The 21,788-nt window shown below is 33.5% G+C and overlaps 2 protein-coding genes across 2 annotated transcripts; both read right to left on the bottom strand.

Annotated features, from left to right (window-relative positions):
- Positions 1 to 6,645: 6,645 nt before the first annotated feature.
- Positions 6,646 to 8,305, bottom strand: LOC141712739 (ras-related protein Rab11D-like). The gene is made up of 2 exons (XM_074515782.1): positions 7,938 to 8,305; positions 6,646 to 7,294 (listed from the first exon to the last, which is right to left on the bottom strand). The coding sequence occupies exons 1-2, from the start codon at positions 8,162 to 8,164 to the stop codon at positions 6,850 to 6,852; spliced, it is 672 nt and encodes a 223-aa protein (XP_074371883.1). The 5' UTR covers positions 8,165 to 8,305; the 3' UTR covers positions 6,646 to 6,849.
- A 4,288-nt stretch (positions 8,306 to 12,593) lies between these two features.
- Positions 12,594 to 16,725, bottom strand: LOC141712738 (phospho-2-dehydro-3-deoxyheptonate aldolase 2, chloroplastic-like). The gene is made up of 5 exons (XM_074515781.1): positions 16,063 to 16,725; positions 15,036 to 15,313; positions 14,555 to 14,831; positions 13,902 to 14,147; positions 12,594 to 13,042 (listed from the first exon to the last, which is right to left on the bottom strand). The coding sequence occupies exons 1-5, from the start codon at positions 16,534 to 16,536 to the stop codon at positions 12,776 to 12,778; spliced, it is 1,542 nt and encodes a 513-aa protein (XP_074371882.1). The 5' UTR covers positions 16,537 to 16,725; the 3' UTR covers positions 12,594 to 12,775.
- Between the last annotated feature and the right edge of the window lie 5,063 nt (positions 16,726 to 21,788).

Raw genomic sequence — 21,788 nt, 5'->3', positions numbered from 1 at the left:
GACTTGTCAATCCAACTGATTGGATTATCTGTTGATTGTTAATCTTGGATATTGAACTGGTCTGCACTTAGTACTTTGAGTTTTACCTCGAGATCTCCAGTTTGGTATATAGAGAACTTGACATCTCGATAAGTATAATGGCTTATCGAGAGCTCTCATTACTCTATAGTTGTTTTGACTTGTAGAGGTCTCTGAGTTCTCTATAAGAGAATTTATCTTGTCAAGATCTCTCATCTTCATGTCTTCACTTTGGCTTATCGATATCTCTGAGTTCTCTAGTGACTAGTTGACTTGTTGATATCTCAGAGTTCTTTAGTGATACTTGACTTGTCGATATCTCAGAGTTCTCTGGTGATATTTTTACTTGTCGATATCTCAGAATTCTCTAGTGATATTTGACTTGTCGATATCTATAAGTTCTCTAGTGAAGAAATGACTTGTCGATATCTCTAATCTTCATGTCTTTAATTTGGCTTGTCGATATCTCTGAATTCTCTAGTAGCTTTCTTGACTTCTCTATAAGTCATTCTGGAGTTCTCGAATGACTTCTCTATAACACTAAATCTGTGACTTGTAGAGATCTTGACTTAGAATATTTTTCTCAAAACAGATTTATTCAACTCCAAGCTTCTTCATAATTCTTGTGAGGCATGATCTTCTTGATCTTCTTCTAGATAGAATTCTTAGGCTTGATACTGTTTACAGAAAAAGACTCCAGTTTGCTCTTTGACATTTTTATAAACTTTAGATATTACAATTCTAAATACAAACTAAGATTACAATACAACTTACTTAGGATTGTCAAATTGACTTAGTCTTGTTATAGTAATGCATGTCTTGCACAACAGTTTCCTTGTTAGGATATTTTCCTTTATTATGTATGGTTGTTGGCTATATAAGCCCCTTTTCTATTGTAATCAAGAACAAGTCGTATTATAATAAAACCCTATTTTTATCTCTTTTCTCTCCATACTTTATCATGATATCAAGAGCTATGGTTCGATCCGGGATAGGTTGATGATGAATTATATACTTTATCATAGTATCAAGAGCTATGGTTCGATCCGGGATAGGTTGATGATGAGTTATATCAGGTTGGGTTTCACATATTGGGTTTAAAACATATGTTCTAATTATTGTTTCTTCTCATCTTCTTCTTATTCAAATCAGTTATTTTCTTTTTTTCTTGGCTGATTTTGAGTTTTAATCATGACTATTTTTTTTCTTCTTCGATTTGGTTGGATTTCTCGTGGGTCATACAACTTTTCTGCTGGTTTTGGTTGGAACTCTCGTATAATTTATCTGATGGTTTTGGTTGGGACCCTAATCACACTCTCGGTATCGCTTCGATGATATTGACTCCTTGATAATATTGTTTTTTTCTTTTTTTCCTCTCATCTTCCTTTCCTTTCTTCGTGTTGATGATGGGGGTAGCCCTAGGTACATCTGTATACTTCTCCGCTTTTTTGTTTTATTTTATCTGGTGTTCTTGGCACATTGGCCCTTCGCGGGATTGGTGTAGGTTATTTGGTACTCTAGGCACATCGGTTTAATATATTTGGTGTTCTAGGCACATTGGCCCTGCGAGAGATTATTTAGTTTATTTGGTGCTATAGGCACATTGGCCTTTTGCGTGATTGGTTTAGTTATTTGGTACTCTAGGCACATTAGTTTAGTTTATCTGGTGTTCTAGGCACACTGGCCCTTCACGGAATTTGATTAGATTTGGATACAATTTGAATTAAGATACTGTTTGGTTGAGGATTGGATACAATTTGTTAACTTAGATTCAGTTATTTGTTTGTTGACTTAGATTCAGTTATTTGGAGTTTGTATTGGGTTGATTATGGAGTTTGGTTTGGTTTTACTGATATAAGTCATGATAAGAACTTCTGATAGTTTTCTGCTGATATCATCAATTATATTTAACAATCTGCCCCAGCTTGTGCATTATGACAATATGTACAAGTTCCAATTTGATGATGTCAAAACTATCTAAATGCATAAATCAAGTAAGCATATTCTTTCTTACTTCAGTGAATATCAGACTTTACTCTTCACTCTGAACTCTAACACAGTCCGGAAAATCTTCAAGAAACTTCCTCAGCAGATTCTCTTCCATCACATCCAAATACCATTGTATCCTCTGTTTATGTTCCCTCAGTTCATCTGTTGATCCAACTTTCTGATAGATGGCAGCCCGGAGATTATGTAATTTTGAATTTCCAAGAGATAGATCATCCAACTCCAGAAACCCAATTTTCTTTCCATCAGGATTAAAGGTTAAAACTTTAGTCCCTAAACTCATTTCTATCTTGGCTCCTCCAATAGGCATATCAACAGCATATTTAGATTGATCAATGTACTTTGGAATATATTTGATTTGTAAGACATTCCTCTATGCTTTAACTGTATCAGGTTCTTTATGAATGCAGACCATCTGGCAGTTACAGAATTAGTTACCTTGAGAATTGTAGCAATAAGTTCGCAGTTCAGAATGAAGTTGGGTTGTTGCGTCTTTGGACGATTTCTCTTTTGTTGTTGTGTTCTCCTTTGTTGTTGCGTCTTTGGATTTGTTTGGAAGTTTTTGGTTTGTTTGGATTCGTAACTCTGTTTTTGGATTTGTTTGGATGCTCTTGAATCTGGTGTTGCAGTTTTGGATTTGTTTGGTTATGTGGTTATGTCTTTTGGTTGGCAAACTCCCGATTTAACATTGTGAATTTGAATGGGGATGTTAACATATATAATGATATTATATTATTGGATAGTTTCGTTATTATAATAGTTTCTTTGTTAGGATATTTTCATTTATTATGTATGGTTATGGGCTATATAAGCCCATTTTCTATTGTAATCAAGAACAAGTTGTATTATAATAAAATCCTACTTTTTTCTCTCCTCTCTATACTTTATCATGAATTTATTTCTGTTTGACGTCGTAGTACAGACATAACTCAAACAACCAAAAAGTTTAAGATTAGAATTATCACGTTTGATGGAAAAAATCAAATCATATGAATAAAATCCATTCAACAGCTTTGAAGGAAAAAGATCAATCAAATAGGTGGCAGCAAGCACACAATCCCGCCAAAACTGTTTAGTTAATTAATTCTGATTGAAAAAGTAAAGCCCTCAATGTTTCCAAAAGGTGTTTGTGCTTTCGTTCAACAACACCATTTTGTTGTGGTGTAGGTGAACAAGAGCTTTGGTGGATTATATCATTTGAAAGAAAGAAATCAGTATCATTTTCGCTTAGGCGAAGTTCAAGAGCATTGTGTGTGCGTTTAATCTTGATTGTACTATTAAATTGAGTTTTGATCGTGGCAATGAAGAATTTAATAAACTCAAAAGCATTATTCGTACAACTTAACAATTGTACGCGTAAAATCGTCAACAATAGTAAGAAAATATCGATGTTTACTATATGTTTGAACAGAGCAAGGACCCCAAAGGTTTACCTGAAGCAATTAAAATTTCTCAGTAGTATGAATACTACTACTAGGAAATGGAAGCATATGACTGCATAGGTAGAAATCAAGACAACATTATCACTATCAACAATACAAATAGACTTCAATTTTGACAAAGGAAAATGGCCTCATCTAGTATGTCAAACTAGTGTTGAGACATTGCCTTTATTATAACTGAAATTACTAGAAGAAATAAATGGAGGAGTGCAGTTTATTGGTGTAGGAAAGGAGTTGAACAGATAGAGACCTCTCTGTATACTACCAAGTTCTAGTGGTTTCCTTATAGAATGGCCCTGTAAAACAGATTAATTGGATGCGAGGAGAATTGAATAATTAAGATGATGAGTAAGTTTACTGATTGAAAGTAAATTATATTAGAAATGATGCACATATAGCACATCGGTGAGAACAATGTCATGAGTTAGAGGTAGAGGCACAGTTCCAGCATGAGATATAATGATTATTTCTCCATGTGGCAAAGAGATGTGAATAGGTTGTGACAAAGTACTTAAAGTAGTGCATAATTATTTTTTAGAGCACATGTGATCTGAGGATTGAACTGATTTGAGTAGATTCATGAGTTGAGAATACATCTCAGGTGATATTTAGACATCACACCAGGTGTTCCAGAAGAACTAGAACACACAAATTTAGCACCAGAATTCACAGAAGTAGCAAGAGTTGGTGCTTCCGAAACCTCAACTTGAGCAACCATCCTTTTACCATTATTAATGGAAGCTTTAGTGAACTTCAAATCAGATGGAAATCCATGTAGCTTAATACATTTATCAATCACATGACCTGGCTTCTTACAATAATTGCAGTGAAGTTTCTTCGTATTAGCATTTTTCTTGCCAATAGAAAAATTACCATAGTTTGCAGTTTAAGTAGTTCGAGTAGAATTAATATTCAATGAAGCAGAATCAGCCAAAAAATGACTATTTGCATGAATTTTCCTTTGTGTTTCCTCCTGTAGTAACAAACTATAAACCTGGACAACTGAAGGAAGAGGAGATCTCATTAAGATAGATCCTCTCATAACAGTGAATGAGTCATTCAGGCCCATCAAAAATTGAATCATCCTTTGATCTTGCTGAAACTTTGACAATTTCTGAGATGCACCACAGGTACAACTACAAGAGCACACATGAATCAAGCACAAAGCATCTATGTCATCCCAGAGCATCTTTAATTTCGTAAAATATTCAGCAATGTGGCAATTCCCCTGTGAAATCTCAGTAAGTTTTTTATGCAGTCCAAATGGTTGTGCTTCATTGGAGATACCATACCGTTCCTCCAATTCATTCCACATGTCAAGAATAAATGACATCGCGTCCAATTAATTTGGATAAAGGTCCAAGTATCGAAGAAATAACTATATCATTGTAACGAGACTAGGTCTTAAATGATGGATAGGTACTGATAGGTTTAGGAATTGATCATCAACAAAACCTAACTTGTTTCTAGCAAACAAAACAATAGTTATTGAGCGTTTCCAATTACCAAATCATGTTCCATCAAATGGTTCACTAACCAATTTCATACAAGGAGTATCAGAAGATTGAAGATGATGGAGATTATCTTAATTAAATTGTTGAGAATCAACATTGTTCTCATGATTTGATTGTTCATTATTACGAGTATTTGAGGAATCAGCCATAGCTTACTCGAACGATTACTCAAAAAAATGATAACAATATCAATAAAAAAGAGACTAATAATCTAATCGACAGAATATATTGAAGGTTCTATGACAACAGTTTGTAAATCATACAAATAGATCCTAGAACACAGAACAAACTCAACAAACAGAGTAACTTTGTTTAGCTTGCGGAAATGAAGAAAACAACAAAATGAGAACGTAGTTACAGAGAGATTGATGAACTAAAGATGAGAGAGATCAAGAATGATAGACGAGAGAGATAGAATGATACTGAACAAGAAATGAGAGACATTACCAACTAGAACTAAAAACGAAGAAAGATCGAACAAAGAACAAGAAGCTATAACACCTTTCGTCACGAAAAAACGCAGCTCTCTGCAAATCAGCTCCGCCATTGAAACGAAATAACCTTGCTTGATACCATGCGAAAACCTAACCGATTTGATTAAAGAAGAAGAAGAGATTACAAGTTGTTCTGTTACATTGATTGAGAAGAAGAATAATGTGTTACAAAACTTAAGAGCTAAGAAAGTAAAACTTGAGCTACTTATATACTTGATCTAAATTAATACCTAACTGTAACTAACTGCAGTTGCTAATCACAGTTGCATAATACTAATTACTAATTCTAACAGGTACAACATAAGTATGAACAGGTAAACATGCATTTATCAAAGAAAAATGATTATTGGTTACGAATTAGAAAGTCTAGTATTCTAGTTGATGTATATGCCAAAATTGGTTTAGTAAGTGAATCATCGAGAATCTGGTGCAATAGTTTATCCTGTGGTTTGGCAGGTTGTGACAGAATTCTGGGATGCGGCTAGAGAAGCTGGAGAGGTGGTATGGAAGACAAAGTTGGTTGAGAAGTTAGATTGCCAATGGAGCCTCTGGAAACACTTACCATCATTGTCTCTACATCGTTTGTCAGGCGAGAACATAGAGTATATGTAGGGAGACCAAAAGCCATTGACAAGCTTTATTACCACAAATTCAAATAAATCAGAACTCTTAGGAGCTGCTGGTACAGTATGCCTATGGTTTGATCTGCTTAAGCCAAAACATTACCGCTTCTCTCAATAGTTTGAGTTGCCTTTTCTCTATCTGTGATTCTGAGTATATCAGCGTATGTCTTATACTGTTTTTACTTGCAAGGAAAAAAGTCTGTAGAATCTGAAATGCATGCTAGCTAGTTGATTTTTTCAACACAAGATTTTGCAGGCAATAAGTCTGTCTGTGTTTGTAGAAGTGATTGAAGTTCAATTTTAACAGAATAAAAGGAATTACACTTGAAACATAGTTCTGGCCTCTCTAAAAATCCTAAACTTTTAGTTTTTTTAAACCTGTTCATCTATGAAATACTGGTTCAGCCCCATTTCCTGATTCAGGAATGGTTAATTAATGCCAGTCTTATAGAAATTCCCCTGCTTTACTTTCTAGACACTAGCAGTTCTTTCGTGTCTGTGTAGGTGTATTTGGTGCTAGAAGATTTTTCATTAAAAGCTCATAAGATCAAACAAATGAACATCTTTATAGCAGCACAAGGACAAATCTACCGTATACAAATTACAAGGATTTATACCAGCACTCTGCAACAAGTAATATAACAAAAAATCCTCCAAGACATAACTAAGGTAATGAGAGATACACCCACTGCCTCCACTCTCCAAGGTGTCAAAAAATCTCTCAAAAGAAAACATCAAACATTAAAACATATCAAGAAGAACAGCACATCCCCTTGTTTGCTGGAACTACTTGTCCAGGACCAGGTACAAGTATCTGCTTGCTATGCAGCATTGCAGGATTGCCATTACTTTGATCCTCGCTGGCGACAAGGGTTTTCTTATTAACGATATTAAATATTTCAGTCAAAATAGTCATGAATGCATCTTCAACATTTGTTGATTGCAGAGCAGAGGTCTCTAAAAAGAACAGTCCTTCCTGTTCTGCAAATTCTTTGGCATCCTCCGCGGAGACGGCCCTCTCGTCCTCGAGATCATTTTTATTTCCAAGCAGAATAATTACAATGTTTTTGTCTGCCTGACTACGCAATTCTTGAAGCCAACGTGGTATATGGTCGAAGGTTTGGCGTTTAGTTATGTCATAAACCAGCATAGCTCCAACAGCACCCCGGTAATATGCACTTGTGACGGCTCTATATCTGACAATTGAGAAAATTGCAAAGATAATGTATTAGTTGGCAAGAAACCAACGATTGCAACACCTATATGATCAACCTTTTCCAGAAATAACCATTTGTAACTGTCGAGAACAATAAACAATCACATAAAAGAGGCATGTGTGATGTATTTACAAGATTTGTAGTCACATATGGAAGCTTTCTTGGGAGATACCCTGCTAAATCATTTTATTAAAGAGGACCCTAATACTATACTCAATACATTATCCACCATATTAGCATTCTCCATGATATATGGATCATACTTCTACACAAATGAAGACTTTAGTTTCCGCTTAAACTAATGTACTCTCTACTCGAGCAAGGCAAATGCTCGAAGACCATAAATTTACCAAATGGTTTACTGGGACCGAGACTTTACCAAATGATGTGCCAAATGCTGAGAAGGCAATGGTGTAGCTGCTGCTCATCACCATTTGGTAAATGTTTTTATGTACACCTTATTTAAACTTACGTTTGCAATTAAGATTTTAACACAACTTTCCTCTTATATAAGTCATTTGTAGTTCCAAGTATGTGTCGAACCTTACATTGAACTAAGTACATCATCACTTAAATTAAAAAATAAATCAAGCTAGTAAACAGATGAAAAATAAATGTGTACCGTTCTTGGCCAGCGGTATCCCAGATCTGAGCTTTAACAGATTTAAGTTGAATGTTTAAAGTTCGAGTTTGAAACTCAACGCCAATGGTTGCTTTTGAGTCTAAGCTGAACTCATCACGAGCAAAACGAGCCAGTATCTGAGATTTTCCCACTGCTGAGTCTCCGATGAGCACCACCTTGAATACATAGTCTATTTTTTGGCTTGAATCTCCATAACCACCACCCATTTTGCTGCCTGCAGATTACTCTTCTTAATCTGGAAACCCTCCAAATTGCTCCCACAAATCTTAGACTGTGCTATTATTAATTAACCACTATTATTAAACTGTAGTATTTCTAATAAGTTGTGTGGTTTAAAATGAAGTGGACGTTCATGTCAACAAAGGCAGCCGCAATTCTGCAAAATAAGTACCAAAAAACATTCCTTCTATATTTAGTTTTTTTTTATTGTTGCTATTGCACTTTTTTGCTGAACATTTTTTGCAAATATTTTCTGTAAAATAATAGAGCTTCAGCTGCATGAGTTTAAATTATTTTCTTGAAATTTTAGAAATCGATAACATTTATTTGTAGATTATAAAGGGCCCATTTCAGATTTCTTAAAAAACGTAAATCTATTATATATATAATAGAGCAAATGGGGTTTGTGAGACATTTTATTCATGTTGAAATTAATATTTTGCCCTCGTATTATTATATATTAATGATATTGTATCCAATACCCATGTATTAATTTTATCTAATTTATGTACATGTATTAATTAGTCTTATTACATCTAATAATTACAATTTCATTATTTATATTAACAATTTAGTACTTTATATTAATTTTACATTTATCTCATTATAATTTTAACACCAATTTATAACACAATGTTTGGAATTTATTATTTTAAAGGGATATATTCATTACATAGATTATATTCAAGAAAAATAACGCTATTAGAGTTTGTAGATTTAAGCATGAAAAATAGATTATATTCAAGAAAAATAACGTTATTAGAGTTTGTAGATTTAAGCACGAAAAATGTAAAATAACTTTTACTGGTAGAGGTAATGCAGATTATTATAAGAACACTGTTCCATCAAAACTAAGCATAAATAGAGACGAACTGGAGTTTCCAGAAATGGCAAATTGATTATGACAACGATTGTTAATCGTAGGGTGAAAGAATTTGTCAATAAATTTGGAACGATTACACATGTGAATCAATATGAAGAGTCGTTATAAAATGATCTAGGGGTTTATGAGACATTTTATTTATATTGAAATTACTATATTGCCCCCATATTAATATATATTAATGGCATTTTATTTAATGCGTATGTATTAATTGTATTTTTTTATAGGAATTGAATTTAATTTAATTTACACGTATTAGTTTTTATTAGGGTGAAAAACCAAAATACCCACCATTTGAGGCAAACTGCCCAAAATACCTATTGGCGGTACTGTGCACCCAAAATATCCACGAAACACGCATCTGGGGGATGCGTATTCGGCTTTTAGAAACTTAACAAAGAATACGAATGTTCAACAGGCGTATTCACATTTTTTTTTTGTGAATACACATAGTGAACATGCGCATTCTTTTTTTAAACAAAAGTGAATACGCATGTCATGCGTATTCTTTATTAAATTCTAGAAACTTGAATGTGCATTCCTTAAATGCGTATTCTGTGGGTATTTTGGGCGGTTCTCGCGAATTTGGGTATTTTGGGCAGTTGAAAGCCAAAAGCGGTGTATTTTGGGCATTATTTCTCTTTATTACATATAAGCATTACAATTTAATTATTTTTATTAACAGTTTAGTACTTTACATTAATTATATTTATCAGATTATAATATTAACACAAATCGATAAAACAATGTTTAAAATTTATCATTTTGAGGAATATATTTATTATACCGATTATATTCAAGAAAAATCGTTGTTAGAGTTAGTGCACTTGAACACGAAAAATGAGAAATATTTTTAGTGCTAACTGTAATGCCAAATTTACTATAGTATCGATTGTTAATTAATAGTAAGTGAAAGAATTTGTTAATGAATTTAGAATGACGTTTTCAGAATACACATGCAAATCAATATGTAGAGTCTTTTATAAAATAATCATAATTTACGTATCATGAAAAGTAAATTATAAAATAGATAATACACATGCATGCAACAATATATATACATCTAATTCGTCTGCCATCTTTCCTATTGAATTATATTTAGACTATAAACAAAAATAAACTCGTATCAATGTAATAAATATCAAAATTTCATATTTAAAAGAATAATTAAATAAAGGGAATCATTTATATTACAAAATATGATATATCATGTCAAGATATCGATCATATAAATAATTTAACACTAACTCATTTATCGTAAATATTTAGATATATCTTATACTCCTCCGTCCCAATTTATCTGTCATGTTTGACTTTTTGTGGTCAAATTGACTCAACTTTGACCGTAAATTAAATATCAACCTTTTATTATTTTGAAAAATCGAAGAATACGTATTAAAGTAGATTATGTGTACTTTCTAATGATATAATTTTTATAAATTTTTACAAGTATATACTATATGAAATTTTCAGTCAAAAATTGGTCAATTTAACCGCAAAAAGTCAAACAGGATAGATAAATTGGGACAGAGAAGTATTTTAGAAAAAATAATTATTATTATAGAACTTACCCGTGCCTTGCACGAGTTAAAAAGCTAGTTATAACTTAAAGTTGAAAAGTGTCCTATAAGTTATATGAACATAGTAACTTATAAGTTATTGAGGTGTTTTGATAATTTAAGTATAAATTACTTATAAGTTGATAATGTATTTGGTAAATCATAATTTAGAAGGTATATTTTTAATTTTATTTAAAATTATCATGACTTTATGCATTACTTTAAATTCTTTACCCACAAATTTAAAATTTTCATTTTTTCAGTTTAATTTTATAAATAAAATTATATAATGAAAAATTCTAATTTATAAAAAGAATATTTATTTAGAAAAATAAAAATTCTTATTATATGAAACAAAAAATATAAAATTGTTGTTTAAACTTTAAAGCTATTAGGTATATAAAGATAAATCATTTTTTAATTACAAATAATGTAAATGGTGAATGATGAATGGAGAATGTATCAATCACCCGACATTCAACTTAACATCATTTTTAAAGAGAAAAGGCCATTTCCTGCATTTACTCAAACAGTTCCGATAATCTCCAAACACGTTTGGTCCATTTAAGTTAGGATTGTCAATGGTCTGATCCTGTCTGATGCGGTCTGATCGAGCCTTAATAGATGGATATGAATTGTATAAAAATAAAACAAATTCAATAATAATCCGATCCGATAAAGATCCGATCTATTAAGAAGTGAATATGGATTTTCACTAATCCGATCCGATAAAGACTCGATCCGAAATACTAAACTTATATAATTATAAATATATATATATATACCATAATAAATAAATATGATTAATATATATACATTATATTAATATATAACTATATTAATATATATATATATATACTATTACAGATAAATATAATTAATTTTATATGTATCAGTATTAATTAAATTAATTTTGTACATATATATATATATTAACTGTAATAAATTAATATAATTAATTTTATATGAATTATATTAATTTTATAATTAATTTAACAGTTGGTGTCATCATATTCTAATAAGTATCATGTGAGTCAGAAATTATTTTTATATATAATATTTTATTCACAATTATTTTTATTTTAATTTTTGAAATTGACATATATAATTATTTTCAGATATTTATCCAATTACATTATTTTATTTTTATTTATTTATTTCATAATTATTTTGAACTGAACTCTTTTTACATATTTTCATTTTGTTCACAATATCCCTGACTATAAAATAGCTTTTTGTGCTTAAGTTTTTTAATTATTGAACCGTGTTAAATTAATATTATTCATCTCAAAAAAATTAAATGGATCCAGAGTCCGATCCGATAATCCGAAATCCTAATGGATTTGGATATGAATTATGTTATTAATATCCGAAATCGATCGGATCTGAATTCGATCCAACAAATTTAAATAGATATGGATATTGATATAGTCAAATCTCATCTAAATCCGACCCGTTACACAAGCTTAATTTAAGTTAACAGGAAAGTGCTCCCAAACACCACCATAGTTGTAAATATTTTTTATTGTAATTGTATAGTTGCAAATGTTTGTTTTTAAACCGTACTTTTATTAAAAATTTAAAAATAATATTGTAAGTCGATAGAATGACTGAATAATAATTAACTAATAAACAACTCTGCTTTATATTGAAAACAGTAACCTATTGTTTTGCGCTTAAAATTTGTTTTACATATATATTCAGCACACGTGTACAACAAAGAAAGTGTACCTTAAGTTCTTAACCATGTTCCACAGTTTAAGTTTTAGTTAAAAAAACAGAAGTTTATACCAATTAACCTAAATCAATATTACCTTTGTTGCTTAGATAGTTACTTTCATCTCAAGTTCTAAACAACTAATCATTATTTCTTTAATTTTCTTAAACAGCTAATTTGCTGAGCTTTCTATTCAACTTCTGTTAACGATGAAGTTCAAGAATATTACTCCTATAGTCCTATTATATAACACCACATACCAATAAATTGCCACAACTCTTAGCTACACTGAATGCATATCTTAGGTTTCCTGCAAGTCCGTAACGAGAACAAGGTAGCAGTTGGCCCAGTCTCGTGTTTATTCCAAACCACAACATTACAACTATTCGGAGGTACAACGAAAAAATCATAGTAGGCACCAAAGAATCATAATAGGCACCTAAAAAGTTAAAGATGGGAGCGAGCCTGGAGATTTGACCCTCCTTCTCCTAAGTCTCTCAGCGACAATGAAGGCCAGCTCGAGAGATTGAGAAGCATTAAGTCTTGGGTCGCAATGTGTGTGGTAGCGAGAACTCAAGTCATCGTAAGTCACAGTCCTTGATCCACCAATGCATTCTGTTACGTTTTGACCCGTCATCTCAAGATGGATACCTCCAGTGTGGCTACCTTCTTGATCATGCACATCAAAGAAAGCTCGCACCTCAGCCTGCCAATGCAAAAGATGTTTTAATATTGTCCTAAGTCGGAAGGGCAAGGAAAAACCGGGAAGATTAATTCAATCAATATTAATAAACATTTACCCCCTCCCCCTCCTACTCCAAGAAAAACAAATTTTTTATTTACAGTATTATTGATAAAAAACAAAGAGGACGCCACTTTAATAGAATATCCTGATATCAACAATAGGGATTTGTCAAGATGCTGATTTGAAATTCAGAAATAATTATAGAAAACAGAATGCTGTACTAAGTTAGCTCACACTTCACATATTAGAAAGTATCAATAAACAACTGCCTTTGGACCACTGCACACAAGTATACCTTGGCTGACAAAGTTATGATTGAACTAGAGTTAAAAGTCAACAACTATCGGTTTGATATACATTAAGATATGAGTTTCCAATTATTAACTAAAAATTCTGAAGATTTGACTCTATTTTCACATTTTTTCTACCAATTAACAACCTCTAGGAGGAAAATTATTCTCATTGCAAAGCCTAAAGAGAATGGACAACCAACAGAGAAGTTTGTAGCAGACTGTAAAACGCATCCAGTTTAGTTCCCTAATAAATGATTTCTCTTTTCATTCTTTGTTTTTAGTAGTTCGGAATATGGCATCACTATACTAATTACCAAAAAAACCAATCAGAACACTGTGACTTGTCGGTGATGTTTTCATTTTTGTAAAAACAGGATTTTCTGGATCTAAGAAATAGCAGTGCTAGACAAAGAACTAGTACAATTACCTTGATTAGAATTAAGGAAAGCTATCTAATAGGTCAAGAGACGGTATGACAGATTAAAATCTGGAGTGACTATAAAAAGTTTGGTAGAGAAAGTTCATACCAATATAGCATCAAATGGCCTTGTTTTGTATCCATTGGGTGCCTTTATGGTGTTACCGTGCATTGGATCACAGACCCAAGTCACAATTTGCCCTGCACTACGCACCGCCCTAATCAAATGAGGCAGTTTGACTCTCATGTTCTCAGCTCCCATTCTTACAATCACAGTGATCCTACCAGCCTTGTTGCTAGGATTCAAAATTTCAACAAGCTTAACTAGCTCTTTCGGATCCATCTTCTGGCTTACCTGTAAATGAATTTACGGTTCTTTTAGCTATCAGACTATCTATGGAATATCGTAATTTGAAGAAGTAAAGACCCTGCTTGTGACTAATCTATGCAATTTACAAGCTAAACAATTGCAAAATAAATAAATTAATTCCTACGTATTAAATTGGCACCAAATATGAATAAAAATATAATTCCAACTACATACGAGTAACAGGGACACAATATCACAAGTAACCCATATCACGTGGAAGCCAACACATTTTTGTTAATTTTTATCGAGAACAAGCTTGCATTAATCATTTGATGCTGTAGTGAGTGATGCCTAACATGTTTTTTACTAGGAAATGTGAAGTAAATATAGGAAGTAGTAGTTTGATAGAGTATCCTCAAATCTGGACAATCACTATTAGCCTGATGTGATACCTTGATTCCGAGGGGATTAGCAACTCCTCGTAGAAACTCCACATGGGCCCCATCTAGTTGACGGGTGCGCTCGCCAACCCAGATCATGTGAGCAGAACAATCATAGTAAAGGCCAGAGGTTGAATCTTCTCTGGTGAGGGCTTGCTCATATGGCAAATGCAGGCACTCATGGGATGTCCAAAAATCAGTTGTTGCCATTATAGGGTGGTCAATAGTTAGACCCGCAGCAGCCATAAATCCCAAGGCTTCGTCAACTCTGTGAGCCAATTCCTGGTACCTATTAAACCATCAGATGTGATAGTTAGAGCTTTAAAACCACTTAAAAATGTGAAGAGCAGCTCCCGAAGACAAGATATATAATTTCGTGTTGGCACAAGACAAGATATATTATCAGATACTCAAATAAATATACTACGACAAATGTCAAAGAGACAAGTATATCGCCCATATACTTGGAACAAGAGAAAAGGTCAGAACATACCTATCTCCCTGCTCACTGTTTTCAACAAAATCAAGATTCCACTGTGTAACTCTCTGCATTGCAGCATAACCTCCAGTTGCAAAGGACCTGAGAAGGTTTAGTGTTGCTGCAGCTTGAGTGTAAGCCCTTATGAGTCTTTGAGGATCTGGGGTTCTTGATTTAACGTCAAAGGCGTCGCCGTTTATGTTGTCCCCTTTATAACTAGGCAATTTCACTCCGTCCTTCTCCTCGTGTGTATCTGACCTGGGTTTGGCAAACTGACCAGCCATTCTTCCCACCTAAACGATTTAGGTAACAATTTAGGTAAATAATGTTTTACCTAACCAACTTTTTGGAACACGGTATTGTCAGTTATCAAAAGCAGACACCTCAAAATTTTGAATTAAAACATTATTGATGTACATATTTTCTAATAAGACAAATCGGTTTTCGATTTCGGAAGTTTAATTATAAGCGATTCCTTAAAGATAGGCATCTGTCTGCCACAGGTAAACAACTATATATACAGACATATTACACTACTGTCCAAATATAATATTCTCGTTGGCAGTTTGGCTCTGTCTGATATAGGTAAAGCTAAATAATGATCAAACTTTATTATCGATATCACTATCACATATTGTGATCATATAATTACAAGGTCATATCCCCTACATGCTATATAAGCCTGCAAAATTTACAATCACGTAGAAGGCTACAAATAGTACAAATCACCATTAACAGTCTATCTGAAGCAACATCTACAGGTGCGCTGAATACACACCAACACCTCCACACACGCACCTAAATACATGAATTTCTAATATAAACCTACACCTAAACACACATATAAAGTTACACACATAACTCTCCACAAAGTTCCAAACTTTATATAAACTTTACATATCAGTTAAAATCTAAACCAATTCAAATATAAACATTTACTCTAAACCAATACCTAAACACATACACACATAAAGATACAAACTTTAAATCATAAACAGAATGGCATAAGTGCATAATAAAACAAGAAAACAAAAGGGCATACCTTAACAATAGGAACTTGACCACCAAACATAAGAACAACACTCATCTGCAGAATAATCCTAAAAGTATCCCTTATATTATTAGCACTAAACTCCTTAAAACTCTCAGCACAATCCCCTCCTTGTAACAAAAAGGCCTTCCCCATGGCAGCATCAGCCAATCTCTCTTCCAAATGTCTCGCCTCTCCAGCAAACACAATTGGTGGAAAATCCTCCAGCGTTTTCAACACCTTATCAAGCTCATTCTTGTCAGGGTACTCTGGTAATTGCAAAGCTTTCTTGGTTTTCCAGCTATCAATAGCCCATTTCACAGGGGGTGGGGTTTTGGTGGTTTTGCTCGGCTCGGCGGCGTGAACGGCGGAGATGGCGAGATGGGGTCGGTTAGATCTGAGGAAGAGAGAAGGGTTTTGAGTGTGGGCTGATTTGGTTGAGTGGAGAGGGGAGATTGTGTGGAAGAGTGTGTGTGATAAGGCCATGTTTGGGTGAAAGATTGTGTTTTTTTTGGTTGGGATAAAGACTAAAGATTGTGGTTTTAAAGATTGGAATGAAAATGGGGGGGTAGGTGAGGAGGAGGGAGAGACGAATGAATGAGCAAAGCAGAAGCTGGGAGAGATTGGGGGAGATTGAGAGAAAGTTGTTGGGTGGGGGTTGGTAAACTAAAGGAGGCGGAGGAGAATGATATAATATATATAGTGTGTGTGTGTAATATTTGAGGGTGAAAGTGAAACGAGAGAGCTACAAAGACTGTAGAGGTAAGACGGTAACTCGGTAAGTAGTACCAAGAGCGAGTTGCTAACATGCCACGTATAAAATATATTTTTCAGTTGCCTTTTAACATTTTCCAAAACGCGCGTGATAAAATTTATTTTATTTGTCAATTAACAATTACATAATTTTGATATATTATATTCTTTTTTTTTGTGGGTAGAGAATAGTAACCGTGTCGGTCTTAATATAAATAAATTATATTCTCTCTCTTTTTTTGCTAACTTTTTTATGTTACTATATTATAGGACAACAACGGTATAAATCTACTTAACTCTATGTACTTTTATGTAAAAGTCTTTTTAAATGGTATCAAAACTCAAGAATTATATATTCATAAATTTCCGGCTTACATTATCGGTATCGTAATGCAATTTTGAACAAATTATATAATAGAATCAAATTATATTTTATTGATTGTTAAATTTTTATCTACATGTTTATAGATTTTTCGAACATAATTTGATGCACGAAACCTTTCAGTAATTAGTTTCTGTAATGTATAACACATGTAATATTATTTAATACATTTGATATGAATTATATAAAATGTCGAACTTTTGAATTTCAAAAGTATTTACCTGAATTTTTTAAAATAATTAAAAAATTCTTGCATTCAAAATTCATGTTCTATCTGTCGAAAACTAGCATAATAGCCCGTGTGAGTCACGGGTCATTCTCCAGTAATCATCAAAATACCTATCGACTGTCATTTTGCATGTGAGATGTTAAATAAAAAAAATCGTTTTACAGTGAAATTTCTACGTTCTTAATGTAACGCCCCTAAATTCGGGGTCAGAAGAATTGGTCGTTACTGTTAGGTAATGAATTACACACAGAGGGGGGTGATGAATGTGTTTTAGTGTTTTTATGTTTTTCTTGAACTGTTTTAGTTTTGAACAAAGTAAATCAAATCTTGTAGGAAGATGTGTTATAACAGAAATTAAACATGCAGCTATGAATAACACAGATCTTTCAAAACTCACTTAATTTTATATTAAAATTAAGAATATTTTGCTACAAAATTTCTAGGCTCTTTGTTGATAAAGAGCTTAGTTTCTACTTGAGAGAAAATACAAGAATTCTTGATCTAATTGTTACTTCTAACAAAGGACCAATGTTAACTTTATATTTTAGTTAACTGCTGGTTTACACAGTGTACAATAAGAGATGTCATTCACTTTAGTAAACTGTCACTAATCATTTCCATTTTAGGAAAAGTATATCTTCCATTTCTGGCTTAGCATATCTTTGCATAATGTGTTAACTTTGATCTTCCTTTGTCAGTTAATCTTTACCCTTGATCTTGCACACTCTTCAAACTGCTTTTTGTAGACTTGTCAATCCAAGTGGTTGGATAGTTTGTTGATTGTTAATCTTGGATATTGAACTGATCTACAAATTGTACTTTGAGATTTTACCTCGAGATCTCTAGTTAGGCATATAGAGGTCTTGACATCTCGATAAGTATAATGACTTATCGAGATCTCTAATACTCCATAGATGATTTGACATGTAGAGGTCTCTGAGTTCTCTATAAGAGAATTTGGCTTGTCGAGATCTCTCAGCTTCATTTCTTCACTTTGACTTGTCGATATCTCTGAGATCTCTAGTGACATTTTGACTTGTCGATATTTCAGAGATCTCTAGCGATATTTGACTTGTCGATATCTCTGAGATCTCTGGTGACATTTTGACTTGTCGATATCACAAAGATCTCTAGTGATATTTGAATTGTCGATATCTCTTGAGTTCTCTAGTGAAGAAATGACTTGTCGATATCTCCAATCTGCATATCTTCAATTGTCTTGTAGATATCTCTCTGAGTTCTCTAGTAGCTTTCCCGACTTTTCGATAAGTAATTTGGAGTTCTCGAATGACTTCTCTATAACACTAAATATGTGACTTGTAGAGATCTTGACTTAGAACATTTTTTTCAAAACAGATTTAATCAACTCCAAGCTTCTTTATAATTCTTCTGAGGCATGATCTTCTTGATTTTCTTCTAGATAGAATTCTTAGGTTTGATATTGTTTAAATAAAAAGACTCCAGTATGCTCCTTTAACATTTTTACAGACTTTAAATGTTACATGTACACAATACAAACTAAGATTACAATACAACTTACTTAGGGTTGTCAATTTGACTTGGTCTTGTTAAAGTACAGGCATGTCTTGCACAACAATCTCCCCCAATTTGTGAGAAGATCGCTTAACACAAATTCATGCCTGTTAACAAGACTAACCCCAAGTTAAGATGGAAAATAAAGTAATTACATGAAAATTGACACAATTACAACTTTTATACATTAGAAGATTTACAAAGTTTAAGTAGTTACAAGCATCAGGTAAAAACTATTTTTACTTCTGCTTCTTCTCTAAGGATGTCCTTTAACTGAACAAGAATTTCAAGTTATTCTACAATAGGTGTCCCACTTAGAGCTTCTACTAGTTTGATCATGTCAGCCTTTGAATAACCACTTTCTAGTAAATCAATTCTAAATCTTGAGAATTTGCTAGCTTTGATGTTTAGAAACTTTCCATCTTTTAAATTTTTTCTCATTCCTTTAGCCTTGAGTTCTTCTGATATTTTCATGAACATTTCAATCTCTTCATCATACTTTCTTTTTCTTTCCTCATATTCAACCTCATTCATTTTTCTTCTTTCTTCCCTTTCAATCAACCACTTAGTCAAAAATGATCTCCATGCTCTTGTAGCAATATCCTTGTATTTTAGCAAACTTATCACTCTCTTTATTTCTGTGGGAGAGAGAATCCATTAAAGCACATCCAAGGAAAGTGAAGGACCCATCTGCATAAAATTCTGACTTCCTTTAAAGATACAACCCAAACTCTAACTATTTTCTCAGCTAGTTTTTGAATGCAATAATTCAAAGGTAGAAAGTCATTTTACTTGAAACTTCTAATTTTTCTGTAGGCTTGACTTTCTTAGGTTTTCTCCCAACAGACTTGAAATGAGTTTTGTGTGATGGTTTGACAGAAGGTAGGACTGTGATTTTCTTTAGAGATGTTTGGCTTGGGGTGATTGGAATTTTTAGGAGAGAGTTAGCAGTTTGCTTGTATAGAAATTTAGGCTTAGAGATTCAGGGTGGTTTGATGTTTGAGATTGTTGACTTTGAAGGTTGAGTTGAAGGTTGAGCTAGTTATGTTTGGATTTTTAGGGTTTGTTGTGGTTCTGAGCCATCATGATTTTTTTTGCTTCTCCTATCACTTATTCTCTTCTTCTCATCATCCTTCTTTTCATCATCCTTCTTCTCTCTTTGACTCTTGTCTTTGCTTCCAGCTGCTTTAGAGGCTTGACTTGGATTTGAGCCAGAAGACTTTTTTGTCATCCTTCTGCTCATCATCATCCTCATCTTTCCTTAAATTATATTGACTATTTGGCAGCATGGTGTCAGCATTGACAATGTATCTATCCAAGATTCTTATCATCTCCACATCCTCTTGCTTCTTCTTCTTTTTGAGCTTTAGATCAGACTGCAATGTCATGATCAGCCTCATGTTTAATTTAATACAATGTTTAGGAATAATTAGATGTCTTGCTTGATTGGTTGTTGGACAAACATAAACTACTCCTTTGTGTGGATATAGATAGGCTTCTGGAAAAGCTGCTATCTGTGCCTTTTTGAGCTCTTGGAGAAGTTGAGTGTCTTCTTGAATGAATGGATTTACTCTGTCAATCATTACATCCAGTTCAGATGCTCTTAAAGTTTGAAGATATGAAAGAGTCACCTGGAGACACCTGTCCACACCACCATCATTGATGTTCACGACAATCCTTTTCTCTAGAAAATTATCAACTTTCACCACCACTGCTCTTATAAAATTGATGTTCTTGCCCAAAGCTTTCTTACAAGCCATATAATTGTGTTGTAGAGATACCCTTAGTGCTGCAAGAAGGTCATTGAATTCCTGATCTTGATTGGTTCCATCTGCAGCGCTTAGTAGTCTTTCTTTCCCAACATCAGCTTGAGCACTTGAGCTTTATCCCACCTGAACAGACTCTTTGGATTTTGATTTTGCATCCCTGGACTGTTGAATCCTAACCTCAATCTCCCCCTTAGTCTTGGTGACAGGCATGAGGAAGGGAGTTGGTATCTCTGGCCTTATTTGTTCAGGTAAAACAGGCAGTGAAATGTTGAGTTTTCCCATGATGGCCCCCCAAAGCAATATAATTTTGCATTTGAAGGTGCTCATGAGAGTCCACCAGGGTCTCAATGTCTATTTATTGACTCTTGACTAGAGAAGTCAAGGCTTGGACCTGTACATTGAGACTGGCATTAAAAGTCTGCAATTCTGAGACTTGGTTTTGGAGAGACTGGATTTGCAGATTTGTAGAAGTGGACCCAGACTAATAAGAGATAGTAGATGTTAAGGAGCCAAAGGTTGCTTCCACTACCTGTTTGATGCCATCCATGAGCAAAGATGAAGGCTCATATCTGCTTTGATGAAGTTGCTACAGCTTGACTTTTGTGTCATTTGAATGAGTGATTTGCTGTTGGAGCACTGTATGAAGAGAGATGAAGGATTGATTGAGATTTTTGACTTCCTTTTCAATGGTAGCAAGATCCATCCTTGACATTTGATCAGCAAAATGCTTGAACTTGGAAGTGATCTGTACTTGAGATGGGATGATCTCATCCATTTTGTCCTTCACTAACTTCTTTATTTTATCCTCATGACCAGTCAACTTGAGTTCTTAGGCTTTACCAAACAGGTGAAAAGCCTTGAGTTGAGCTTTGTAGACCTCAGTGACTGCATCATAGACATCCCGTAGAGTCAAATCCTTGGAATTACTCCCAAGAATTGTAATATACTCATCCCTGAATCTAGCCAAGACTTGATCCATCTCCAACATAAAATCCTGAGATAGCCAGACATCTACATTCCCATCCTACTCTGCATCATTCACAATCTTCTCCTTCTATTTTTCAACATCTTC

The sequence above is a fragment of the Apium graveolens genome, chromosome 3, assembly GCF_009905375.1.
Source record: "Apium graveolens cultivar Ventura chromosome 3, ASM990537v1, whole genome shotgun sequence".
Taxonomy (NCBI): Eukaryota; Viridiplantae; Streptophyta; class Magnoliopsida; order Apiales; family Apiaceae; genus Apium; species Apium graveolens.
This window is presented reverse-complemented; position numbering and strand designations above follow the sequence as displayed.

Coding starts and splice junctions, on each gene's coding strand:
- LOC141712738 (XM_074515781.1), bottom strand. CDS start 16,536: ATGGCCTTATCACACACACTCTTCCACACAATCTCCCCTCTCCACTCA. Junction 14,832..15,035: donor AACAGTGAGCAGGGAGATAG/GTATGTTCTGAC, acceptor ATGGTTTAATAG/GTACCAGGAATTGGCTCACA. Junction 13,043..13,901: donor GGCCATTTGATGCTATATTG/GTATGAACTTTC, acceptor TTGCATTGGCAG/GCTGAGGTGCGAGCTTTCTT.
- LOC141712739 (XM_074515782.1), bottom strand. CDS start 8,164: ATGGGTGGTGGTTATGGAGATTCAAGCCAAAAAATAGACTATGTATTC. Junction 7,295..7,937: donor GATACCGCTGGCCAAGAACG/GTACACATTTAT, acceptor CTCAATTGTCAG/ATATAGAGCCGTCACAAGTG.